The sequence below is a fragment of the Equus przewalskii genome, chromosome X (genome assembly GCF_037783145.1).
Source record: "Equus przewalskii isolate Varuska chromosome X, EquPr2, whole genome shotgun sequence".
Taxonomy (NCBI): domain Eukaryota; kingdom Metazoa; phylum Chordata; class Mammalia; order Perissodactyla; family Equidae; genus Equus; species Equus przewalskii.
This window is the reverse complement of record NC_091863.1, coordinates 39,877,167-39,902,669: the sequence shown is the minus strand read 5'-3', so window position 1 is coordinate 39,902,669 and position 25,503 is coordinate 39,877,167. Positions and strand designations below refer to the sequence as shown.

General features: G+C 51.6%; 3 protein-coding genes across 7 annotated transcripts; 2 read left to right on the top strand and 1 right to left on the bottom strand.

The window, feature by feature from the left end:
• The first annotated feature begins 351 nt into the window (after positions 1–351).
• Positions 352–8,779, top strand: SLC35A2 (solute carrier family 35 member A2). 3 transcript variants are annotated; one of them, XM_070604680.1, is made up of 5 exons: positions 352–1,229; positions 2,773–2,955; positions 5,310–5,461; positions 6,399–7,135; positions 8,466–8,779. In XM_070604680.1, exons 1-5 carry the CDS (start codon positions 1,139–1,141, stop codon positions 8,491–8,493), a joined length of 1,191 nt encoding a protein of 396 aa, XP_070460781.1. In that variant the 5' UTR covers positions 352–1,138; the 3' UTR covers positions 8,494–8,779. The 3 variants fall into 3 exon arrangements, with proteins under 3 accessions (XP_070460781.1, XP_070460783.1, XP_070460782.1); XM_070604682.1 differs by having other exon boundaries at positions 6,989–7,135; positions 8,466–8,646; XM_070604681.1 differs by lacking the exon at positions 2,773–2,955 and having other exon boundaries at positions 694–1,229.
• Positions 8,780–8,838: 59 nt separating this feature from the next.
• On the bottom strand, positions 8,839–12,900 carry PQBP1 (polyglutamine binding protein 1). 2 transcript variants are annotated; one of them, XM_070604685.1, is made up of 7 exons: positions 12,761–12,900; positions 12,273–12,357; positions 10,350–10,461; positions 9,998–10,110; positions 9,497–9,802; positions 9,213–9,276; positions 8,839–9,047 (listed from the first exon to the last, which is right to left on the bottom strand). In XM_070604685.1, the coding sequence occupies exons 2-7, from the start codon at positions 12,337–12,339 to the stop codon at positions 8,891–8,893; spliced, it is 819 nt and encodes a 272-aa protein (XP_070460786.1). In that variant the 5' UTR covers positions 12,340–12,357; positions 12,761–12,900; the 3' UTR covers positions 8,839–8,890. The 2 variants fall into 2 exon arrangements, with proteins under 2 accessions (XP_070460786.1, XP_070460785.1); XM_070604684.1 differs by lacking the exon at positions 12,761–12,900 and adding an exon at positions 12,544–12,672.
• A 93-nt stretch (positions 12,901–12,993) lies between these two features.
• TIMM17B (translocase of inner mitochondrial membrane 17B) lies at positions 12,994–16,734 on the top strand. Of its 2 annotated transcripts, none has more exons than XM_070604686.1 (6): positions 12,994–13,121; positions 13,996–14,095; positions 15,117–15,180; positions 15,966–16,094; positions 16,181–16,291; positions 16,380–16,734. In XM_070604686.1, the coding sequence occupies exons 1-6, from the start codon at positions 13,096–13,098 to the stop codon at positions 16,466–16,468; spliced, it is 519 nt and encodes a 172-aa protein (XP_070460787.1). In that variant the 5' UTR covers positions 12,994–13,095; the 3' UTR covers positions 16,469–16,734. The 2 variants fall into 2 exon arrangements, with proteins under 2 accessions (XP_070460787.1, XP_070460788.1); XM_070604687.1 differs by having other exon boundaries at positions 13,090–13,326.
• The last annotated feature ends 8,769 nt before the right edge of the window (positions 16,735–25,503 follow it).

Sequence of the window (25,503 nt, the reverse complement as noted above, 5' to 3'; positions counted from 1 at the left end):
TCCCCCCAGCTCTTATGTAGCACCCAGTATGTGCAGAAGGGCTCTGTTGGAGAAATATTGTAGACCTTGAGGATGTTTGGACACATCCCCAAATCAAAGGTGGCCAGCTCGGAGGCAGAAAAAACTCCTCCTTTCCCCTGATCCCAGGAGAGGAAATAAATCGCTTCCCCATGGGGAAGAAGAGCCTTCTCAAGGCACCGGTGAGGGTGGGTCCGGGTTGAGCGCTGACAGGAATCTCTCCAGCCTGTCCTTGTTTTTTAATAACACGCGGGTGTAGTCACCCGTTTTGCCCTTACCTTTTCACCTCTCCCTTGCCTTCTTACCTGCTCATCCCTCTCATCGCTCCTTTCTCAACTCTTAATTTACCTGCCCTGCCCTATTCTATCTTGGTTTCACTTGTCCTGACCTCAGCTGTACCTTCTCTTGCCCTGCTTCCAAAAGCTAACCTGTGAGCCTCTCACCTGCTGGCTTACGTGTCCCTTTCTTTCTTGTTGTCCATCCTTAGTGGTGACTCACTTGTCCTCTCTTCTCTCAGTCTCAACTCTCCTGTGCCTTTTCATTTGGATAGCCTCTACTGCTCTGCTTTTATCTGCTAGCGTACTTGCCTGGCCCTCACCTGCCCCGCCCCCTCAAAGTCCCATTTCCCTCCCAGACGCCCGAGGGCTCTCCAGGAGGCGGGCCCTCACCGGGGATGGGAAAGAGGAACTTCAGTCCAACCCGGGAGCACCTAGGAGTTTTGATGCGCAAAGGGCGGTGCCATCTGAAGAAGGTGCCAATAAAGAGCCAAGATGGGAGAGGAGCAGCCGAACCAATGAGACGGGGAGACGGATGGGCGGGTGATATGGAAAGCGGAGTGAATGAAGACAAGGGCGGGTCTAGTAACGGGAATGGGCCAATGAGGCTCTGCAAGGATGGCGGGAGGCTGAGCTGGCTGCGTGCCCAGTCTCCCGATCCCGACGGAATTTGGAAATCCAGAGACCGCTGTCTTCCATTCAGTGTTCAGGAGCGGACCAGGAAAGCCACTGCTAGAGCCAGCCCCTCACTCGCCCCAGCCCCACCCCGAGAGGCCCGGAAGCGGAAGTGACGGACACGGAAGTGGCCTGCTGTTGCCGAGGGGACGGGCCAGGCAGATGCCAACATGGCAGCGGTTGGGTCTGGCGGTTCTACCGCGGCGGCCGGGCCAGGGGCTGTCTCCGCGGGGACGTTGGAGCCTGGGACCGCGAGTGCGGGTGAGACAGGCTGTGGCTGAGCAGTCGGCGGCGGGGCGGGGGTCGGGATCGCTGGGGGAGTGGTCAGGAAGGTTCCTTACTGAAGCGAGAGGGAGCATCCCGTATGGACCGACTTGTGTGTGTGTGTGTGTGTGTGTGTGTGTGTGGTGGGAAGGAGGGGAGGGAGGACGGAGCGGATCATTGTGAGTGTTGGGGGGGAAGAGACCATTCTGAGGGTGATGGGGGGGTCCCTTCCACGTATGGAAAGTAGAGACCATTCTGAGTCTGGGGGAGTTATTTTCCTTTGGGGAGGCTAAGACCATTCTGAGTGTGTGTGAGGTCTGTCCTTATAGAAGGGAGAGAGCGTTCCGAGGGTGGAAGAGTTCTTATAGAAGGGAGAGGCTATTCTGAATGTAGTGGTTTCTTCCTTATAAAGGGACAGAGGCTGTTGTGAGTTAGGGTGGGGCGGTCCTTCCTTATATGACTTAGAGAGTCCATTTTGAGGATAGGGATGTCCTTCATTATATGGAGAGAAGACCGTTCTGGGGGTCCCTTCCTAATGGAGGTAGAGTTCGTTGTGTGTTGGAGTGGGAGGGTCCTTCCTTATATGGTGGAGAAAGGACGTTCTGAGGGTGCTGGGTTCTTCCTTATAAGCGGGGAGAGTTCATTGTGAGTGTGAGTGGAACTAGGAATAATTCCTTGGCTGGAGGTAGGGGGATGTGGTGGTGGGAGGATGACTGGACCATGTGGAGTATAGGGAAATATTTCCTTATATCGTTAAGGGAACCGGACCATTCTTGGTGGAGTAACCATTCATTATATGGGTTCAATCCTTGGGACAGTGGGGGAATCATTTCTTATATTTGTTAGCCCATCCTGGGTCAAGAGTGATCAGTCATCATAGGAAAGAGGGATTGGAGAGACCATTCTGAGTGTGGGGGAATGGAATAATTTATTAGATGGGAGAAAGATGGTTCCTTAGGGGGTGGACATGTCCTATAGAGTGGTCTCATTCCCTCTATTGGGGTATCATTCTTTACATGGGACAATCCCTCATTTAATACAAGCATCATTTCATGTAAATCTTCAGTTTGCACGTCCATAAAATGAGAATCCTTATAGTTCCTTTGGAGATCAAAGCGATATAGGGGTCTGTTGAGGTAATCCATATAAATCCCTTAGCCCAGTGTTAGGCACACAGTAAGCACACAATAAATGTCGAGAATATAGTTGGTATTCTGTCCAGGGGAGAGTTGCTTCTTACTCAGGAGAGGGAGAGAGGGAGCCGAGGTGGATCTCCAGGGCCTGCCTCAGCCATTTCCTGACACCTCAGCAAGGATTCCAGGTATGGGCTGGACACTGGGCGGGGCCCACTTTGCCTTTCTGGCTCTTCCTGCCTGTGGCTGAGGCATAGAAGCAAGCAGGCGGGATCAGACCCCCACTGGGTCCGGACAGGCAGGCCGAGGGAGGAGGATCCTGGTTAAGGAGAGGAGAGGGTGGTGGTGTGGCTATACCCCAGCAGCTTCTGACTCCTTCTTCCCCCTTGCTCCTTCCATTCTCACAGCTCACCGGCGCCTCAAATACATATCCCTAGCTGTGCTGGTGGTCCAGAATGCCTCCCTCATCCTCAGCATCCGCTATGCCCGCACGCTGCCTGGGGACCGCTTCTTTGCCACCACTGCTGTGGTCATGGCCGAAGTGCTCAAAGGTCTCACCTGCCTGCTGCTGCTCTTCGCACAGAAGAGGGGTACGAGCCAGGGAGGGAGTCTATGCTGGGGCTGGTGGGTGGGACTCCGTGCGTGTGTGTGTGTACCCGCACCCACTTTGGGGGCTTGCTGGGGGAGTAGTCCCGTGTCTGTGAAACTGCCTGGGGAGTGTGTAAGTGCAGCTAAGCTGCCTTGTCCCTCCAGCCACACTTTTATAGCCCTAAGCCCCAGGAGCTGGCCTGTGTGGATCGTAGGACTGAGACAGTCTGTGCAACAGGTGACCCTTACGTGACTTATTTACTTCTCTTTAACTTTCATAATGGAGAATTTCAAACACATACAAAATCGGAGAGGATGATAAAATAGTAAAATATCCGTGTACCCATCCCCCAGATTTAACAGTTATCGACTCATGGCCACTCTGCCATTGAAGGGCATCAATGACGATTCACTCACTGCCAATCTGTATGCCTGCCCACCTATCTCCCTGAACTATGTCCCAGAGGAAGTCTTATTTTGAAGTAAATCCCCTGGTATTATCTTGAATAAATATTTTGGTACATTTAGAAAAAATAACTGCAATGTCTAAAAACTATCTATCAAAAAATTACCAATAATTTTATAAGTTAATAAAATAATCAAATATCCAGTCAATGTTCAAATTTCAAATTTAAACAATGTTCAATGTTCGAGTGATTTCTCAAATGTCATAAAAGTATTTAAAAATTGGTTTGAATCAGGCTTATATAGGTCAGCGTTGGTGATTGGTTAATGGCTTCTAGGGCTGTTAACCTCTAGATTCCCCTCCAACTCTTTTTTTTACTCTCTGCAGTTAATTTCTTGAAGAAATCAGGTTGTTTGTCTTATATACTTCGGGTAGCCTGGATCGTGCTGACTGCCTTCTTGTGGTATTGTTTCACGTGTTCTCCTTTCCTCTATATTTCCTATAAGTTGAGTTTCTACTAATTTAAACCCCTCCCCGAAGGCTGCCTGCTTTAAAATGTTGCCCAGTCGTTTCTCTATAAAGGCCTTGGATGCGCCTCTGCCCTCTGTGTTTACACTGAAGAAAGCATTTGTACCTGCTCATTAGCTCCCCAGCCCTGGGAGGCAGCAGGTTAGGAACCCACCCACTGTGTCCTTGATTGATTCTGAGACACTTCTGAGGCAACTGTGTGGCAGGCCCTGCTTCGGCTGTGGAGGTGGATGTGTTAGAGTGCAGACGTGCATCTTGCCCTCATAGGGCTGACATTTTACATGGGGAAAAACAAATAGCTACAAACTTAATCACAGGCTTTCATCTTTTATCTGCAATTTCAAACCCCCTCCCCCAATTTTTTTTCCTGAATTAGCTTGGTGGCAAAACTTGGCCTGACCTGATGTGGGGCTCTTGGTGTGTTTGTGTTTTTTATTTTTCCCATTTGGTGTGAATATTTATACAAGTCACTGCAGAAATATGAGTGTGCTTGATTATGGTGTGCAGCCCCATATATATGGGGTGTGTTATGTGAAGTATGTGGTATATATATCTACCATGTTACCTCTGTAACACCTGGAAATTTCTGAACACCAAAATCTCTGGGCCCAGGAATTTGGGGTAGGAGATGAGAGACCAGTGACTATTCCTGGGATTAATGCCGGAAGGGCAAGGGCAGGGTTTTGTCGCGGGAGTTCCTGCAATGACCTTTTGCAGTGGTTGTGGGGTTTTCCCTGAGGAGTGACACTCAGCTGAGACTTAAATAATGAACTGTAAAAAAGTGGGGTGAGCTTTGCAGAGGCTTCATGATATCAGAAAGTATTCTCATTTATTGATTGGAGCAGGTCTCAACCGGCCTTTCTGCTTAATAGTCAAGCCTGCATTCTTCCACGTGGCAGGGGCAACTGTTGGTGTGGGTAGGGCTGACAGAAAGATGCCACCAAGTAGGAGATGGCCCCAGCCGTCAGGCAGCTCAGGGACCAGTAAGGAGCTAGGACAGGTCTAAAAGTTGAGTCTAAAACTTCCCCTCTGTTCAGTAAACAGTCCCCCACCCACACTCCTAGGGCATCTACTGCATAAGCTCCTAGTTAATGCTGGTAATTTCACTGTACAAAACGTGTGTTGAGTGCTTGCCCTGAATGGGGCTCTGTGCCAGGGAGGTCGGCTGTAAGATGAATGAAATATGGCCTGTGATTCTTGGACACAGTGTTAAGGATGATTCTTTCGTGTCCATTAAACTGAGTATCCGAAAGGCCCGCTGGAGACGTGGTTGTACTGTAGAGAACTTGAGAGCACAGACTTCGTTCTAGCCCTCGGAGTCGAAGTGTGGTGGGGAGACACAGGACCGTCCCGGTCCTGGCCCTCAGGGCATCCCCATCTTTGGTAGTCGGTGCTAAAAAGGGCTCTTCTCCCCCCACCTAGGTAACGTGAAGCACCTAGTTCTCTTCCTCCATGAGGCTGTCCTGGTACAGTATGTGGACACACTCAAGCTCGCAGTGCCCTCTCTCATCTACACCTTGCAGAATAACCTCCAGTATGTTGCCATCTCCAACCTGCCAGCTGCCACTTTCCAGGTGAGCCCCAAGCCCAGCCAGTTCCACTGGGGTGGGGTATATAGAAGGCTGAGGGGGGCTGCAGAGAGCGGGAGCTGTGTCACCTTTAGAATGTCCTTGGAACTCCCTCAACCTCGTCTGTGAGAATTGGGAATGGAATTGGTAATAGCTACTCACTGAGATGCTGGGATGATTAAAAGAAATAATACTTGGGAAGAGCCCTTGGTTGGCAAGAGATAAGCTGTAGGTTATTTGCAGGCAGCCTTGTGAAATGGTTCAAGAGCCTGGATTCTGGGACCAGGCTGCCTGGGTATAAATCCCAGCTCTGCTCTTCCCAGCTCTGTAATATTAGGCAAGTCACTTAACCTCTCTGTGCCTTAGTTTTCTCATCTTTAAATTGGACGTGACAATAGTGCCAACTTCATACGTGAGGATTAAATGAACAAATTCATGTGAAGTACTTAGACCCAAGACCCGGCATAGAGTGAGCGCTATGTAAATGTTTCCTGACATTTTTGTTGTGCCTGACTCATTTGCGTCAACACGAATTTATCAAGACCTCCCTCAGCACAAAGTCTACCATTCATTCATCACCTGGTGTGTGAGATGTTGCACATACAGCAGCTGTATCTTAAAGGTGATGATGTCAGGGGTCAGACAGGGCAAATGCTTTGTTCCTCGTCAGAGAGCCAGAAAATGGGGTTGGGATGTGGACTTGGGTGTGGCCTGGGCCTTCCTTGCGCAGCCATCCTCCTGTGTGCTTTCTGGGAGACACTGCAGAGCTATTTAGCTGCATCTCAGTTGATGGCCAGTAGCTAGACATTTTTGCTGTCTTTACTGTCATCTACCCCACCCTGTCCCTCCATTGTGCCAGGGGGCCCATAGTGGATGCTGGCCGCCGTGTGCACATGTTGGGGGTTGGGGACAGCCCTCAGTGCCTTCCATATGCCACTCGCAGGTGACGTACCAGCTGAAGATCCTGACCACGGCCCTGTTCTCCGTGTTCATGCTGAACCGCAGCCTCTCCCGGCTGCAGTGGGCCTCCCTGCTGCTCCTCTTCACTGGCGTCGCCATTGTCCAGGCACAGCAAGCTGGTGGGGGTGGCCCACGGCCACCGGACCAGAACCCTGGGGCAGGCCTAGCGGCTGTTGTGGCCTCCTGTCTGTCCTCGGGCTTCGCAGGTGTCTACTTTGAGAAGATCCTCAAAGGCAGTTCAGGCTCCGTGTGGCTGCGCAACCTGCAGCTGGGCCTCTTCGGCACAGCCCTGGGCCTGGTGGGGCTCTGGTGGGCTGAAGGCACTGCCGTGGCCCGCCGCGGCTTCTTTTTTGGGTACACGCCTGCAGTCTGGGGTGTGGTACTCAACCAGGCCTTTGGTGGGCTATTGGTGGCTGTCGTTGTCAAGTACGCCGACAACATCCTCAAGGGCTTTGCCACCTCCCTGTCCATTGTGCTGTCCACCGTTGCCTCCATTCGCCTCTTTGGCTTCCACGTGGACCTCTTGTTTACCCTCGGCGCTGGGCTGGTCATCGGTGCCGTCTACCTCTACAGCCTCCCCCGAGGTGCAGCCAAAGCCATAGCTTCCGCCTCCGCCTCCGCCTCCGGGCCCTGCACTCACCAGCAGCCTCCGGGGCAGCCGCCGCCCCCGCAGCTGTCTTCCCACCGTGGAGACCTCAGCACGGAGCCCTTTCTGCCAAAGTCAGTGCTGGTGAAGTGAGGGCTGGTGGCGGTGGGGGGAGACAGGGAGGGGGACTGGGTGGAGGGTGTTGGGCATTTGCAGGACCCAAGTCGCCACTGGGGCCTGGCTCCTCTGGGGTTGGAAGAGTTTTTCTCCCAGGTCACAGAGACTTCTGGAGGGGCGTGGGACTAGGCGGGGGGTCATGTGAACCCTTCCTTGTAGGCTGACCTTCCTCCCCTGGAGGGAGTTTTTAGAGCTGCCTCCTCTGCCCCAGTCTAAGCCATCTGGGGACCGGGTCAGGGGTGTTGTCATTCAAGGCCTTTTGGTCTGACCCCCTCATTTGGGGGGGGGGGTGTCCCCTCATACCTGGGAGAATCCCTCCCAGCAATCCCACAGCCTTTTTAAGGACAAAATGGACAAAAATCCTACAGCTCTTTGATAATGACTACCTGTGGGGTTCGGTTTTCCATAGCTTGAGGCCCTCTCTCCTCCCTCACAACCACACTGGATCATGCTAGCAGCTCAGTCTTTTTGTGGCCTTGGGGCAGCTTCCCTGACAGGAGACCCTTGAAAATGGGCCTCTTGTGAGCACCCAAGTGGAGAGGACAGGGTGAGAGCTGAGGGGTGAGAGCTGAGATTTTCGCATCAGCCCATTCTGGGGGAGGGTGCAGACGTGGCCATTTGGTTTTTAGTGGGTTGGGGATTTGTGGTGCAATCAGGTAATTAATGATCCAGGGTGTGGGAAAAGCGTGGAGGGGAGGTCATTGAAGTGGCGGAATCTCACTGAATCTAAGACACTGTCAATTGCCGGATGCACGGTTATCATCTGAGACGTCCTGAGAGGAAAAGTAAAGCTGCTGACCACACTCTTGGTACCCCACTGGCTGTATGAAGCACCCTACTTCGTGAGGGGGGGGGTGTCTTAAAATTGCTGAAATGTGGAACCTGCCCCCTGCACTCCCCAAAGCTTATTAACCCCTTAACTGTCTCCCAGGGTGTGCGTGTGGATGTGTGCGCGCGTGTGCATGGAAGATGCCTGGGCTGTCTTTGCTATATGTAAATAGGGCCGTTGGATTTTTATTTTTGATTAATTTGTTCTGATTTTTGGGTTTGTTTTCTAAAGAATTGTAACGAACAAATGTCAGGATACCCGATGCCAAATAAAGATGTTGTATTTATCTAGTCCACGTGTAGCTTTCTGACCCAGAGGACCCGCTCTCTCTGCGTGGGCTCTGTTACTAACCGCAGGACTACCAGCTGCACTACTGTCGCTCTCGCTTGCTCACCACGCCCGCCTGCCAGCCCACCCCAGCTTTCTGTGTTTTTCTTTCCTCCCCGTTCCCACCACAGGTTGCTCACCAAGGTGAAGGGTTCGTAGCCGCTGGGATTGAAGACGCTGGCCTGGCCTCGTTCTCCTTTCTTGCCCTGGCTCAGCCGGGACCAAACCCTCTGATCAGTATTAGGGTTGGGGGGAGGTAGACACCAAACCCCCTGTCCCCACCACCCCCGCCCCCATGCAGGGCAGCAGTCATGACTAAACTCTCTGGTAATGAGGGCCTGGAGAGGACCCACCTTGGCTTCCAGCCCCTGCCGCCCCCCGTCCCTGCCACCCCCACACTATTTCTTAGGTGAGTTTTTGCAAATAAAATGTGTTTTGCATCTTGCTGGCTTGGGTTGGGAAGCCTCGAAAGTGCGAGGGAAGAAAGCATTCAGGCCTTGTGGGCATGATCCACCAAAAAGCTTTTATTACAAAGCCCGGGGGTAGCACGGGGGGCTCAGTCCTGTTGCTTGGTTCGGGAGGCCTCGGCGTTGGCCCTGAGCACAGCCCCTGGGGACGGGTAGGGGCGCTGCTGGAAGAGGGGCCCAGCTGCTGTCGTATCTGCACCCGTCTTGGCCTCGTTCCGCTTGGGGAGTCCGGTTGACCACGTGCCCCTGGAGGTGACAGAAGATCAGGGGGTGAGAATACGGGATGTAGTAGGCACCCCCCCCGCCGCCCCACTTATGACTGCGGGAAGGAGACAGTGAGGAAGAAAGGAATGGTCGCTGGTGTGGTGAGTCACAAGGCAAGAGAAGGGGTTGTGAGCAGTTGTCACTCACCGGGGTGCATCCGAGTACGAGCTGGGGTCCATGGGGTCTAACTCTTCATCCTTCCGGCTCGCCGCTGTCGAAGTAGGTGGCAGAGTGAGGTCTTCAGTGGAGGCACAAGGAGCCTCTGATCACTGAGTTCCCCATCCCAGGAAGAAATGGAGCCTGCGGCTGCGACAACCCACACCACCTTCTCCCAGATCCCACGTTTAGGCATCAAGGGAAGTGAGGGCTTCCTTCCATCATGCACCCCAGCTCTCCCTCGCCTCACCCCAGTCCCGGCCCTGTCAGCTTACCCTTCTTGCTCTTGGGGTAGGGAGCTAGCTCCTCCCGGCGATGGTGGCGCCGTTCTTTGCTCTCTTCTCGGTCTGCCTTGTCATACCCACGGTCCCGGTCCCGATCCCTGTCCCGCTCTCTCTCTCTGTCCACCTTGTCATAGCCTCGCTCTCGGTCTCGGTCAGACTTCTCGTGGCCCCGGTCTAACTTCTCGTGGCCCCGGTCTGACTTCTCGTGGCCCCGATCTGACTTCTCGTGGCCCCGGTCTGACTTCTCATGGCCCCGGTCTGACTTCTCATGGCTCCGGTCCAGCTTCTCTTCAGCATCTGGGGACATGAAAGCTTTGAAGTGACCTTCCTCCTCCCATCTCAGGACCTAGCAGCCTCTGCCTTTGGCAACCTCCCTGGCCTGAGCTGGGCCTGCCTGTCTCACCTGACCCTCCTGGATCCACCATCATTCACCTGACCCCTCTCTGAGAACTGCTAGAAGCCCTCGAGGCACGCTTGCATCTGCCAACTCACCTGTGTTACTGCTCCTGAGCTTCTTGGCAGATTTGGTAACAACGGAGTTGGGGTCATGTGGGGAGAGCCAGGACACGAGGTCTGTGTCCACATTCCAGTAGTAAGGGAGCCCGCTGCGGGGCAGTGGGAGAGTGGGAGGGAGGGAGAAAAGGAATGTCAGCATGGATGTTCCCCCTTTGTAGCCTCAACTCCTGTCTCCCCAATCTCTGCCTATACCTGCCCCACGTCAGGACCCCATGGGGAGGACCTCCATCTCTTCCCCTGTGTCCTCCATTTACCCCAAGGCCAGGGACGGCACAGGAAGGATGAAGTCAGAAGTCAGCTCCCCTCCCCGCCAGGTCCCCAGGCTCACCAGGATGGGTCGAACACTTTGTACCAACTTGGTGGCAGGCCCTCCAACCGGGTAGCCTCATAGTCCACAGGATCATCGTCGTAGTCCTCGGCAATGATCTCTTCCTCCGGTTCTGGCAGGGCAGGGATGGGGAGAGCAGTGAGGAGCAGGGGGATTCTCACCCTACACTTAGGGCCTGGGGAGATGCTCACAGTCACAGAGCGCGTGCGCCAGGTCTCAGCTGCCCTGGCAAATCTCACTCACATTCCAAATCCAAGTATCCGAATATACGGATTTACCAAAAAATGTACCTAAATCTGTTCTATTTCTGGGTTCACATAAGATATGATATATTGTTACCCAAACCTATCTGGTTTCAGAGTTTAGAAAGGGCTTCATCACCAAATGGATCCATATTTATTCAGGTCCTGAGTTCAGGTAGTTAACTGACACCACACTATCCAAACCTATTTGGATAAAATGAGTTTGAACAGCAAGGGGTTTATGTGAAATTATGTCCAGCTCTCTTCAGCTCCCAAGCTTGGCAAATATGGGGTTTCTGACTCCTGTATATTGAGTAGCAAGAGTCTGGACAGCAAGGGGTTATCTAGACACTGAGTCTATTCAGCTCCTGAGGCCTGACACACAGTAAGCACACAACAGTTGTCAGTTCATATCAGTAAAATAAAAAAGGTGTAGGCTGTCAGCCCAGTATCTGGCCCTCAGTAGGCCTAGCACAGATTTCAGCTGTGGAGATAACTAACAATGAAATGTACAGACAGATCTTGGCGATGTTGCAGGTCTGGTTCCAGACCACCACAATAAAGCGAATATTGCAATAAAGTGAGTCTCACACGGATTTTTTGGTTTCCCAATGCATATAAAAGTTAGGTTTACACTATACTGTAGTCTAGTAAGTGTGCAGTAGTATTATATCTAAAGAAACAACGTATGTACCTTAATTAAAAATACTTTATTGCTAAAAAATGCTAGCCAGCCTTCAGTGAGTTGTAATCTTTTTGCTGGTGGAGGGTCTTATAAAAAACACATTATCCGCAAAGCACGATAAAATGAAGTATGCCCCTATATGTCAGCAACACCATAGTGTCTGTCACACAGTAGGCCCAAAACAGATGTCAGCTATAATCATCAGTATTTTTAATAAGATATATACGGTCAGCACAGTGCCTGGTACTCAAGAGGCTGAAAATAAATATCAATGATCATTATCAGTATTATTAACTACAAGATCTATGTCTGGCACACAGTAGGTTTGTAATAGATGTCATTTATCAATAAGGTGAAAATAAGATGTATTTTCCAGTGCCTGGCATACTGCAGTCCAAAACTGATGCCACCTTTTACTATTATTGACAATAAGGTCTAAATATTAGCAGCAGCAGCACAGTAGGCCTACATGATACATCCTATCATTATTTTATACTGTTAACCATAATGTGTATGCCAGGCACTTAGTAGACCCAAAATACATGTCAGCTATTGATGTAGTGAACAATAAAACAATAAAAATCACCGGCACAGTGCCTGACACCATGGGAGGTCTGACGTAATGTCATCAGTATGGTAAAGAACAAAGTAGTAGCATCCTGCCACTGTACGTGGCACATGCACAGGAGACTGCAGATGTCAGCTACCTTTACTATTAGGTACTTTGTAACCACTTCCATGGATCGATTGATGGATTATACCTGGCATACAGTAGGCCCAAAACAGTCATCAGCTGTCAGTATTAAGGATGAAATGTCTATCTCCCCCGTGCCCGGCACGTGGTAGGAATCGCTGTCAGGAATCCATATTTTTAACCATGCCACCCCGCTGCTCGGTGCACAGTAGGCCCATGCTAGTTATCAAGTGGCAGTATCAACAACAAAGTGCCTGTCCAGCCTGGCGCACGGTAGGTCCAGCTGCTCTTAGCTCTCTCACCGGGCTCAAGATGTTTGAGGATGCCTCTCTTGGCCAAGCGGGTCTGTAGCGCAACGGGAAGCGGCATAGTGGGTACCAGACCGACCTAGGGACAGACAGACACTCTAAAAACCAGCGCAGATGAGGACTGCAATCTGGAGCCTGTAACCAAGTGCCTCCCCCGAGCAAGCACTCATCTGGACCCCCACCTCCCCACCAGCACCAATAGCTGGGGGGACAGAATCTACGCGCAAAAATGTGGGAGAGATGGCAATATCACCAAAACTCTCACCAATCCTCCCCGGCGGGCCCAGCGCTCCATAACCGGGTTCCTAGCTCAGGCTCCACCCACCGCCGAGGGGGTCAAGCGCAGCTCCCCCGCGCCCCAGAAATGGGTTCACCCAACGTCCCCCAAAGACTGCCGGGTAGGAGGAACCAAATCGCTGGGGTGGGGGAGGAGACTGCAGTACTTCCTCTAGCTCCAAAAAATGCGCCCACCCCGACGTTACCAATACAGTCACGTGGGTAGCAGAAGACTGTCAGGCCGGTCGCCTCGCTCTGGTTGCCGCTATGATCACCAGGACCCCACGACTCTCTTCTGCCAAAGCACTGAACGAGGTCCTCTCTCCCCGAGCCTTGGAGTAACTGGGTGACGCTCAGGCTGCGGTGAACAGATGACGCAAACCGGGGTGACCAATGAGAGCATGCCTTTGGCCTGCCTTATGGCCAAACGACCCAATCATTGCCCTGGAAGAGGTGGAGCGCTAGAGGGCCTGGGTGCGTTTCCAATGGGGGCGTGGCCCGGTCGGGGTTTAGCCAGACTGCGCGGCCGGACGCCGGCGCCATGGAGGAGTACGCTCGGGAGCCTTGGTACGGCGATGGGCACAGGCATCGGGACTGTTGCTGCGGCGCCACGGCCAGCTGTGGGAGGCGGGCGGGGGAGGCACCGGCCACACAGCGCCACGTCCCAGACTCGGGAGACGCTTAGAAACTTGTCTCCTTCGCTCCCGTCCACTTGATTCCTCCCACTCGGGCTCCGTTAAGAGAGGCCACAGCTGTGTGCCTGGAAGAGAAGGTGCGGTGCCGGACGAGACACTCCACGTTTCCCCTGATTACGTATACCCCAGTCCCTCTTTGTTAACGAAAAGACACGGTGGTCGAAACCATTCCAGCCTGGGGGGGGGGGGGCGGCGTTGAGCGGAAATACCCAGGGTTACCACGCGGGGTTTTTCCCAGGTCGCTTTAGTTAGTGGGGGCGGGGCCTGGATGAGCCTATTCTGGGCAAGGAGGGGGTGCTGGGTCCTCCCCCACGTTCTGCTCTTGGTTTTTTCTATGTGTCTCGGTTAAAAAAGAGAGAAGAGGGCGGGGCTTGATTGGATGTGCTCCTTGTCGGAGAAGGGAGTGCGACCCTGTACTACTTTAATAGCAATACTACCTAGTTAACACTTCTAAAGCGCTTGTTTAAACGTGCCAACTCTTTGTTTGTATCAATTCATTTAATCTTTGATAGTAGTAAAGCTGATTCCTTGGTTGACTGCGAAGGGGAGGGTAGGACAGGGCGAAGACTACTGTTTTTCCCCCTTTGCACTATTTCTTGCTTACATGAGGGGAAAAATAATCTCATTATTATCTGAAGTGCTAATTCCCTTTCAAGAGACTTGGTTTCTTCCATTTGGAAGGAGTCCCTGTGATATGGCATGGGGGAGGGCTCACATTAACCCCGTCCCCCCCTTCCCGTTTGCAGCCCATGGCGGATTGTGGATGATTGCGGTGGAGCCTTCACTATGGGTGTCATCGGCGGCGGAGTCTTCCAGGCCATCAAGGGCTTCCGTAATGCCCCTGTCGTGAGTCCTGGCCTTCCCTGGGTGGTGCCAGGGTCCTGCCCTGCCCGCATGGGCTACTGCTCTGAAAAGTGCATGGAACTGCCGGTCACGTGCCCTTACTCATTCTGGTTCCTGCTCGCCTACTGTGTGCCAGGCCTAACTCCAGGATATGAGGTTTGGGAGGGAACTGCAATCATGACCTCTGTACCTCACCGCCCACCCAACTGGAGCTCCTTTGGAAACTCTGTGCTGTCAAAATGGTCATGCCAAATCCTAAATGGTGTGCAAAGCCGGACAGATTTTACCTAGAGGCAGATTCCGGGTCAGAAATCTGGATAGAGGGAAGTGACAGGAGGTTAATTGGCAGAGGGAGGGCAGCCTCAAAGTTGAGAAAATGCTTTTAATTTAACAAAAGCAATTCTGTCTACCTCCCCCCCGGGAGATCTCATCAAATGTCATGGCTTTAAACGGCATCCCTTTGCTAGGGTCTCTGCAGTTGATGTCTCTAGCCCTGTCCCTCCCCTCAACTCCTGGAACTCTGTTTCCTGACTCTTTGCTTGAGTTTCTCCCTCTCATCCTCAAGGTCTCAGCACAAATGCTCCCTCCTTAAAGAGGCCTTTCCTGACCCCTCGGCCCCTGCGGGATCTCTTCGTCCTGTTTCCTTTAGGGTGCATGTTGCTGTCTGAAGCTATTGTTTCTCTGCACCCTCGCTCGGGATCTGTCTCTGCTGCTACCCTGTGAGCTCTGAGAGGGCAGGGGCCAGGTCTGCCTGGTTCACTGCTCTGTCCCTGCGGACAGCAGAGTGCCTGGCACATAGGTGCTCAGTAATCATTGAGTGAAAGAATGAGCACTTCCCAGCCCAGCTCTGAGAACGCCTATGCTGGGGTGCTCCCAGTCCCCTCGTTCCTGGCTGCTTCTCCACGTCTCTCCCCTTGATACTCCTGACAGCTCTCCCACCGCCTTCCCTCTCTTGAAAGCTAGAAACCCTGTCTGCCAGTGGCCTCAGTCCCGCTCTGACGCCCCGCCCCTCGCTTTCTCCCAGGGAGTCCGGCACCGGCTGAGAGGTAGTGTGAACGCTGTGAGGATCCGAGCCCCCCAGATTGGAGGTGAGAGCCCTGTGGAGACATAGGAGATGTGATGGCAAAGTTGGGAGTGGCTGCTCCTTTGGGTCTAGACTGCAAGCTGGGGGTCCAGAGTCTAGGCTCAACTCTGCCTAGGCCTTCCTGGGGGAGTGATGTTTCCAAACAATTTAATATGAGTGAGTTCTGGAGTTTAAACCAGGCCCTCGCTCTTCCCTGCTGTGTGACCTTGGGCTAGTGGCTTAACCTCACTGAACCTCATCTGTAACATGGGGATGACGATAACAGTAACCACCTCGGTCGTTTTGTGATTTATGTAGTTTACATAGTACTTACTAAGTGCGAGTTGCTCTGGTAAGCACTTTAATAATATTAACTAATTTAAAGTTTCAGAAGTCAAATAGCATGCAGTGCCTAGATCAGGTCCTGGCACACAGTAAGGCCTCCGTAAACATTTTAACTATCCTGTTGTTATTGGGCTTTCCTGACCTCTTTCCTTCTCCCTGAAACCAAGTTCAGAATTTCGACAATTATAAAGATCACAGTTGCTCTGTTCAAAGCCATATAGAAGATAAACCTGCTTTTAAACACTTGTTACTCCCTTTGAAGGGGAAGGGAGTGTCAATGGCGATTATAGACAGCTTGAAGGAGCTCCCACAGGGACAGATGGGGACTATCCGCTACCCCCTTTGCATGTGCGTTTTTCTCCCCATTCTTTGCCAGAGTATTCGGGCCTTGGAAGTCCCCAGACCCTGAGCCGTGGATTCTCAGCATACCCCAGGAACACTAATTAGGACTTGGTCCCCCTGCAGGTAGCTTCGCAGTGTGGGGGGGCCTGTTCTCCACCATCGACTGCGGCCTCGTGCGGCTGCGGGGCAAGGAGGATCCCTGGAACTCCATCACCAGTGGAGCGTTGACCGGGGCTGTGCTGGCTGCGCGCAGTAAGTGCCCCATCCCCCGGCCCCAGCCCCTTCCACCCTGTTCTGCCTGCCCTCACCTCTCTGTCCCTGCCTCCTCACTCCTCCAGGTGGCCCATTGGCCATGGTGGGCTCAGCCATGATGGGGGGCATTCTGTTGGCCCTCATCGAGGGTGTTGGCATCCTCCTCACGCGCTACACTGCCCAGCAGTTCCGCAATGGTGAGTACCTGGGGAAGCTGGTCAGGGAGGGGGGACATGGTCTCCCTAGCCTCCTCCACTCACCTTTGCCTCATTCTCCCCTCTCCAGCACCCCCATTCCTGGAGGACCCCAGCCAGCTGCCCCCTAAGGAGGGTACCCCAGCCCCAGGCTATCCCAGCTATCAGCAGTACCACTGAGGAAGCGACCGCCTGTCACCGCCACCGTGGGAGCTCCTCCTCGGTTCCCTCCCCGATGATCTACCTCGAAGGGAGGGCTGGCTCCCAGTTGGCCCTGGGACCTTCCAGAGAGGGCCTCTACTCTGCTACCTTGTCCCAGGGTGGGGGTGGGGCACCCCAGCTGCCCTGACAGGGCACCCCAGCCCCACACTCACATGTAACAAGCTCTCACCCCAGTCCTTTCTTGTGGCGCCTTGATGAGTATTTAAAGCTAGTTTTCAAATGCCTATGTATGTACTCCTTGAGGTACCCATGGGACAAGGGCAGAGCCCTCTTCAGGGACTCGGAAGCCCTAGCATTTGGAGTCGCACAGAGTGGGCTCTAGTAAATGTTTGTGGGATGAATGAGCAGGAGGGGAGTGAATCAAGATGCGAATAGGAACACGAATAGGGGTGTGTGGGGGCCAAGTGATGAATCATAACAGACAGAGGAACAGGCTTGGGAAAGAAGGGAGTGAACGCAAGGATTGCTGGGCTGGAGCGGGTAGCTTTGCATGTTGCATACCCAACCCCCACACGCATGCACACCAACACCTCTGGCCCCGCCCCCCTTGCCCCCATTGCCAAGGCTGAGAAATCCGACCTCACAATGAACTGTCTTTCTGGATACCAGTCCCCTCATTGTGAAGGCGGTCCCCCTCCATGTGGCCTCACCGTGGACCTGGGATGGAAGCAAGGGTCAGGGCGACCTGGCCTCCGGGAAGGTGCCCTGTGTCAGTCTCTGTTCTGCACCATAGAGATGCTTCTGTTCTGCGATGCTCAGTGTTGTCAGTATTTTTTTTTAAGGGAAACCACAAAATCACTGGAAATGAGTTTTCATTTTGGGATGGGAGAGTTATGGGAAAGAGATTTTTCTGGATGGACATAGCCCCCAACATGTCTCTTCCATGCAAACCCTGACTCACAGGGCAAACATTGTCTCTGCTGGGGTGCAAATGCTCCAGTGCAAGTGGCCTCGTGGGAGACAGGAAAACTCCCTTTTGTGTAAGGCATCAAAGAGGTGGAAATGCCCTCTCTCAAGAAAATCAGCTCCCTGGGGTTGCAAATGCTGCGTCCTTGGGCCTCCTAAGGCCCCAACGGGGAACTGGCGGTCCCTAGTGGTAGCAGAACTACAACACTGCCTGCTTGATTGACTCAGTGCCAGGCCGTGCACAGCCACCCGACTGAGGGCCCCAGGGAGGGCAGGTTGGGGATACTGGGCACCCAGCACACAGCTCTCGCAGGGCCCCAGCCTCAAACACGTGGCTCCGCCAGCAGCAGCGACACACACCCCTGTGTAGGATGCGGTGCAAATCAGACCAGGGCTGCCACCCTTGTATTTCCTGGCCGCTTCCTCTGGTCTTGCCCTTTCTGTACGCCCGGGTCCCGCGCTTCCTCACCTCCAGGTTCCATCCACCCCCAGTATTTCCAGACCCCACTCTGCTCCTATCAAACGCCACCCCACTAGCTCCTCTGGGCCTTCCCCTTCCAGGAGGCCACAGGTTCCACCCCTCTCAGGCTGCCCTGGTGCGTGTCTTCAGGCCCCGCCCCTTGGTTCCTTCTGGCTCCGCCCCCTCAGGCTCCACCCCCCTTCCTACCTTTCAACCCTGCCCTCTAAGGTTCCTGTGGACCCTACCTGCTTTCTATATGGACTCGGGCACTTCTGAGGCCCTGTCCCTACTGTATGTCCCTGGTCCCCTCCAAATGGGCCCCGCCCCTTCAAGCCCCCTCCTCAGCAGCCTCTAGACCCTACCTCTTCGTATCTTCGGGCCTCGCCTTCTCCCGCTCCTAAGGTCCCACCCCTTCGGGTACCTCAAACCCCCGGGGGCTCCGCCCTCCTCTCTCGCCCCTGGGACCCTGTTTCCCGTCCCCGGTTCTGGAAAGCGGGTGGACCCCCCGGGCGGTGGAGCGGTTCATGGCTACCTTCGGGGCCTTTTCTGGCTCCTCGGGCCGCTGGCTGGCGCGGGGTGGGACCAGTAGCAGGTTTAGCGGAGGACCGGGCTTAGAAACCGAGGCTTGGGGCTTCGGGGGAGAGTCGTAGGGCATCACCCGGCCCCTAGTTGGGGCTGGAGCGCCCGGAGTTGCCCAGGTCTCCGGAGCTGGGCCTAGGTCCTCAGGGCCCGTCCCCCGCCTGGCTGCGGGCCTGCTTCTCTTCCTAAAAGAAGGGAATGCGGGGTCAGCCCCGCCGGAGGGACTGCAGAGGGCGAGAGAAGGCGGGAGATAGACGGAGAGTGAGACAGAAACAGAGATGGAGAGAGAAATAGAAACAGACATACACATAGGGAGGTGGAGACATTAATGAAGATGTAGAAAGAGATGGAGGCAGAGAGAGACATACAAAAGATAATCGAAAAGAGACAGAGACACGAAGAAAGGGCAGAGATGGTAAGAGAAAGAAGCTGTGTGAGTCAGAAATGCAGGTAGGGATGTGGGAAGACCCTCAGCGTCAGATGGAGACAAACGCAGGAGAGAAGGCAAGAGGGCGAGGAGGCAGTGTGGAGTTGTGAGCTGGATTGAGGGGCTGGGCCGACAGGGCTGTCAGGCCAGGCCTCCTCAGGCCACCTGCCCACTTACCCTCTAGCTGAGGGGCCTCAGAGAGGCAGAGAGATGCCCGACCTGCGTCCTTTCTTTCTCTCTAGCGGTCTCTCTCACTCCGTCTCTAATTTAATCCTGTCCTCTTCCAACAAGGATTCCACCGGCTCTCGTTCACTTCTTCCTCCCTGTCTTCTTTCCTGCTTCCTCCCTGCCTTAGCCTCACCTCTGCCTCTGTGTGTCTTGATCTGGCCCCCAGCCCTCCTTCCCCATTTCTCTGCTTTGATCTCCCTGGCTGGTGGCTCTCACACTCTCTTTTGCCATCCATCTGGGAGCGGGGGCGAGAGGTGGGGAGGAAAATATTTGGTGAGCTAGGAGGGTTAGAGGGGTGGACAGAATCAGGGAAGAACAAGAGCGTCTAGCCCTCAGCAGGGTGGGGAAATCACCCTGTCCACTTCCTCAGGCAGGGGCCCTGAGAGGCTGGGGAGAGAGACCTGGGGAAATCAAAGACAGACAGGGAGAGAGAGAATAGAAAGGCTAGCGAGAGAGACATAGATACCAAGAGGAAGAGAAGCCAGAATGTACAGAGACATCAAAGGAGAGACAGAGATGCAGAAAAAGAGAGATACCGAAAGAGAGAAAAGGATATAGTACAACACGTAAAAAAGAGAGAGGAAAGAGTTAAAGCGAGGAGACAGATGGAGATTGGGCGAGTTAGACAGACAGAGGTAGCAAACAAGAGATACAGGGGCAGAGAGAGTCAGAACAAGACAGAGAAGGTAGAGACAGCAGAGCGTCAGAACAGAGAGTGGGAGAGAGAAAGTAAGAGAGACAAGAGAGCTGGGCGCACACACCTTACCCAGAGTCTGGGGTTGCTGGGCTGAGCACTCTTATTTCCTCTGTTCTCTTCGTGGCAGTGGAGATCCTGGCCTGACTGGGCAGGACAGCTCCGATATCCCCACCCCCACCACCCCAGGTCATCAAGGTGGGTGGGAGGGCCGCCCCCCCCCGGGGATACACCTTTAGAGATAATGCCCTGAGATTGGGAACCGGGAGGAATCTCAAGGAGCCATTTAGGGCCAACCTCTGGAACCGACCAGTGGGGGCCGTCTCTGGGGAATCTGCAGTGTCGTCAGAGTACCTGCAAGCATGTGGAAGAGGAAGGCTGTGCCAATGATCGCTTCAGAGGTGATGGGGAAACCTTCCTTTGTTACCCTGATTATACATAGGAGGAAAGCGAAAGCACGAAGCGGTAATGCAACTGGCCCATGGTTGTACTGCCTGAAAGTGGCAAAGCGTTTATATCCTTATTTACAGTGCTTCGAGTTTCCGAAGGTCACTGCCACAGCATGGCTGATGAGTGCAGCAGGTGCACGCCCGGGCTGCCAAAGCAGTGTGGAACCTTAACCACTCAGCCATGGGGCTGGCCCCAAGGATTTTTTTTTTTTTTTTAATTTCAGTGAAATAATGAACATGTTGTATTTTCCTTCACAAAAGGAAATCTCAATTCCTTTAGGATCTGCCCCCACTGAACCCCATTTCCTTAGTAGTTTCAGTCCACACAGGCTCTCTGCACATCCTTCATTTTCCCCCTGCTGGAGTCTAGCTTCTGGAGACTTACAGAGGACATGGGGAGAATGAGCTGTCCTTGGAGGTCATTTCTTCACACAGGCATCTTCTGAGATGTGCCAGATCCTGTGTGGTCTTCAGGTGTTGATCCATGCCTGATGCTTCTGCTTTATCCCTCAAACTGGCTAGAGGATACCTCCAGGTCCACCTCTCTCTCGGTTAAATCTGTGTCCCTCAGGACAATAGGAAATATTGCTTGGTCTCCCCAAGCATAGTGGGAGCTTGATGGTTTTGTGTGGCCCATCTTCCTAGATCAACATACGGAGGTATCTATCCCCAAAAGACATAGTCAGCTTCAAAACATGTAATTGATAAAGGATGACTAGCCACAATATATAAAGAGCTCCTACAAAATAATAAGAAAAAGACAAACAACCCAATAGAAAAGCAAACAAAGGATATGAACAAAATCTTACAAAAGATGAAACTCAAATGGCCAATAATATATGAAAATATGCTTACAGTAAATCAGAGAGCTGTGTATTAAAGCATCAAAATACTATTTCATAATCAGAAGGGCAAAAATTTTTTAATCTGATAATACCAAGTGTTGCTAAGGATTTCTAGAAACAAGGTGTCTCATTCACAGCTGATGGGAGTGTAGTGGAGACAACAATCATTTTGGAAAACTGTTTGGCAGTAGCTACTACAGCTGCATATATGCACAGTTATCACCCAATGATGCCACCTCTAGGTATACACCTAACAGAAATGTGTTCAAGTGTTAACCAAAGCCATGTACAAGAATGTTTACAGCAGCTTTATTCATAATAACCCCAAAGTGAAAACTACCTAAATTTGCACCAACTGAAGAACAAATCAATAAATTATGGTGTATTCGCACAATGTAGAATGTATACTACAGAGCAACGTGCTGGAGACAAGCCTCCACGGGTTTCTCATGTTCCTGCACGGTCCAGGCCTTCCGAGCAGAGGGTATGTTTGAACAGTTTTGAAAATTAAAGATAGTGCATCCTCCCGGAAAGATTTAGAGACAATTCAAGATAATAAACCTAGAAATGCCCTTCCCACCTCAACCAGGAGACTGCTGAAATCCCAGGGTAGCGAGTCATCTCTGCCTGGGAGGGGAGGGCAGTCAAGTGTGTCAGCAGCTTCATAAAAGCTCAGAGTCTCCTCATTTCAGGTTCCCCTCCTGGAGTGCAGCCCACTGCACGTGAGGAAACAGCTGGCCCTGTGCAAATTGGGGCAGGAGGAACCAGCGTAGGTACTGCTCTGGCAGATGCTTTTTGCTGTGAGTAATAAATGGTCTATTTTTCTAACACATGGGTCTTGGGTGTGTGTGTGTGTGTGTGTGTGTGCGCAAAACCGTGGCAGGCTAACTTGTTAGCTTGAGACTAGGGTAAAACCTCAGACCCTTCTCAGTTCTGACTTAACACCACGAAAATGAACAAACCATGATTCCATGTGGGTGACATGGATGAATCTCTTCATCTTGGGCAAAAGCAGCTGCCAGACAGAAAAGAATGCATACGTATGATTCCCTTTAGACAAAGTTCATGTCAGGTTAAGTTGAGCCATGCTGTTATCAGTCAGGGTGGTGGTTACTCTGGGGTGGGCAGTAACTGGAAGCGGGCACCAGGGCGGCATGTGACATGAGCTACTGGTCAGGTTCTCTTTCTTCCTCTGGTGGCCGGTTATGCGTGTATTCAGTTGGGGAACACTTATCAGCTTGTACCCTTATAACATGCACCTTTATGTATGCATATTATACCTTACTGAAGGGTTAAATATGGACTAGAGCCACATGTATCAACTTGGATCATTCCTGAACCTACAATATGAGACAGAAGAAGGAAAGTTGAAGACTGCTATGTAGAGTATTTTTAAACAAGTCAAAAAAAAACCCATGCAAACAAGATGTGCAGTTTATGGATCCCTAATTGCATAACAGAAGAATAAAATACACAAGAGAATGACCGGTGATCAATTCGGGATTGCAGTTACCTCACAGGAGGGAGGGGGAAGGAGGGAACTGGGTAGGGGAATCTCGTAGGTTTCAGCTGGAGGTAAAATATTTTGTTTCTTAAAGAAAAAACTTGGGGGCTGGCCCAGTGGCATAGTGGTTAAGTTCGTGCACTCTGCTTCGGTGGCCTGGGGTTCACAGGTTTGGATCCTGGGTGTTGGACCCAGCACCACTCCTCTGGCCACGCTGTGGCGGCGCCCTACATAAAGTGGAGGAAGATTGGCACAGATGTTAGCTCAACGACAACCTTCCTCAAGCAAAAAGAGGAGGATTGGCGAGAGATGTTAGCTCGGGGCCAATCTTCCTCACAAAAAAAAAAAGAAAAAAAAACTTGAAGCAAGTGACAAAATGTTGACAGTTCACAGGTATTCATTATATTATTTTCTTATACAGATTACTGTGCTTTTGAAGTATTTAATAATTTAGGAGATTAAAAAGAATCCTACTGGTGTTAAATTGAATTTATAGATTAGTTTGGGGACACATTTATCCAATGTTGATTCTTCATGCCTGGAACATGATATCTCTCCCTGTTTATTCAGATCACGTTTTCTTTCTTCTGTAAAAAATGTGTAGAGCTCATACTTTTCATGCTTAATATATGCATTTTGTTACCATGATGAACAGTATCCTTTTCTATTGCATTTTCTGATTTTAAGTGTCTGTAAAGGAAGGCTATTCAATTTTGTATTCAGTCTCGTTTTGGTCACCTTGCTCACTTATCTTATTAGGTCCAGAAGTTTTTTAGACGATTCTCTTGGATTTTCTAAGTGAATAATGTCAATGGGCTTCAGCCAAAAACTACCATTCTGGTAGTTGAACTACCACTAGTAGTTAAACAAGGTTGGGTTTATTAGCTCATTGCAGTGACGGAGAACAGAAATCATGGAGAAGCACGGGCATCTCAGTTAAGGGTGTTAGGAAAGCCATTACAAGATCTGGGTTTGTGTTAGATGCGTTTGTGTTGAGTCCTCTGATGTGACAAGGGTTGCGCGGTGGCATTTAAGACTCTGGACAGGCTACACGGGCCAAATGCACCCCAGACAGTTCCCGGAAGTGAGATGATCAGTCCTGGTAAGAGACCCTGGAGACGGGGGCCTCGATGGCCAAACCCAGGCCACGGAAACCCGTCCAGAGTCCAGCTGGCCTCTCGTGAGAGCCTGGTGGCTTTTTCTTTTGGCCTCATCAGAAATGGTTCTGCTCGACCTGGAGTATGTGTGAGCGCAGCGAGAAGGGTGTGTGGAAGTGTCCCCTCGCCCTGGGCGACGCCACAGGAAATCAGGGGCTAGCGACTGCTCAGGACGACTCTGGCCGGTGAATTTAAAGCCAAACCGCTTTGGTGGGCTGCTAGAGTAGAAGTGGTGTCGTTTATGGCATCTGCTAAGGGCAGAGCCGGGTTTGGGACCACCTTTCCTCACTGTGGGACTGCCGCTCACACGAAGAGGGTCCAGCGATCCCTCCTGGGAGCTCTTCTGAGTAGCAGATGCTTGCCTCGTTTTTGGAGATCTCTGGATAGCCTCAGGAAAGCATGGACCACAGGAGGGTGGTAGTTTGAAATATCTGAATACGTGGAACAAATACCCTGAATACACAGGATAAGTTAGTGTACATCAGGCAGGTGTAAGCCCACTGTCTACTTAAGGAGCGACAAGTTTCCTAGTAGAGCACAGACTGTATTGGGAGCATCTGTCTCATTTATCACAGCAGAAAAAGGCCATTTGTACCCCTGCAAGAGGGACGGAGTTCTCAAATGGAGTTAAACAGTAGCAGCCAAACAGGCTGGCGTGTCCCTGAAGAGAACAAAGTGCCCCAGCGTTAGCTCCCAGTCCTGACAGGCTAGCTCTTGCTGACGGGCGTGGAATGACCTCAGCAGAAGCATTCTGTGAGGACGACGTCCAGTTTTTACAAGATCAAAGTTTGGGATTAATTTTTTGAGGGAAATGTAAGTACCAGAAGGGACCTATAGAAAGAAACAGCTATTCAATTTTCATTAGCGTTTCAGGTAGATGTGTGGGTGTGTTGGGGGTGGGGGAGATCCAGCAAGCAAATTCAGAGTAGTAGCCACGGTCTGAGAAAACACACACGAATTTTGCTTTTTTCTTAAATGGTAGAGAGCGACCACAGGATGTCAAAAGTAACGGGATGAGAATAAGGGAGATCATACTGAGAGACATTTTAGTTGGTTACTAAGAGGATGTCAAACGTACGATAATAGACAAGATTAACAGTGGAATGAAAACAGAAAAAGGGTGCTGAAGAATCAGAAAATTAATCTTGTTCCCTCATCTTGGGCAGAAGCTGTCCGCCTCTGCTGTCATCAGCTTCTGGAAAATTCCTAAGAATCCTCAGTTTGAAGCCTATTAATAAGATCTTTTCCATTGCATCTCAGCGGCAGCTTGAACTTGTTAGGGAGACTTCTGGAAGCATCATATGAATCTCTAGTAGTATTAAATTACATTGGCATGTAATAAATAGAATCTAGGATTCGAAAAGTGAAATCACAAAACATGTGGGGTAGTCTGTTATTAACTCATAAGTAACTAATGAGGGGTGGTCCCCAGAGGAAGTAGATCTTTCTGCCATGAAGGCTCGTGGCAACACTGTAGTCCCTGGAAGTTTGAGGGTTTCTCAGAAGTTTGTTGATTTTACTTTTAGAATTCCACTAGGTCTCTCTACTTTTTCTGAAGATGATGGATGCTAATGGCTGTAGAGTTTCTGAGAAAGTTAAAACTTTAAAAGAGTTTTTAAATAACAGCGTTATTTTAAAGAGTGCAATGCGTGTCCCTGCTACTGGAGAGATAAGTTGAGATTTCCCAAGTTGGGAATACAAAACCAAGCAATTTCCTCTACCATTACAGCGGTAGCTCTCCGGC

Bases quoted from the DNA above. Each gene is read 5' to 3' on its own strand.
- SLC35A2 (XM_070604680.1), top strand. From the start codon at position 1,139: ATGGCAGCGGTTGGGTCTGGCGGTTCTACCGCGGCGGCCGGGCCAGGG. The intron at 1,230-2,772 runs GTGAGACAGGCT...CCATTCTCACAG, and splicing joins GCCTGGGACCGCGAGTGCGG to CTCACCGGCGCCTCAAATAC. The intron at 5,462-6,398 runs GTGAGCCCCAAG...TGCCACTCGCAG, and splicing joins TGCCAGCTGCCACTTTCCAG to GTGACGTACCAGCTGAAGAT.
- PQBP1 (XM_070604684.1), bottom strand. From the start codon at position 12,573: ATGGAGCGCTGGGCCCGCCGGGGAGGATTG. The intron at 9,277-9,496 runs GTAAGCTGACAG...CTACTTCGACAG, and splicing joins CTACCCCAAGAGCAAGAAGG to CGGCGAGCCGGAAGGATGAA. The intron at 9,048-9,212 runs GTGAGTGACAAC...TGTCACCTCCAG, and splicing joins TCGTACTCGGATGCACCCCG to GGGCACGTGGTCAACCGGAC.
- TIMM17B (XM_070604686.1), top strand. From the start codon at position 13,096: ATGGAGGAGTACGCTCGGGAGCCTTG. The intron at 15,181-15,965 runs GTGAGAGCCCTG...GTCCCCCTGCAG, and splicing joins CCGAGCCCCCCAGATTGGAG to GTAGCTTCGCAGTGTGGGGG. The intron at 16,095-16,180 runs GTAAGTGCCCCA...TCACTCCTCCAG, and splicing joins GGCTGTGCTGGCTGCGCGCA to GTGGCCCATTGGCCATGGTG.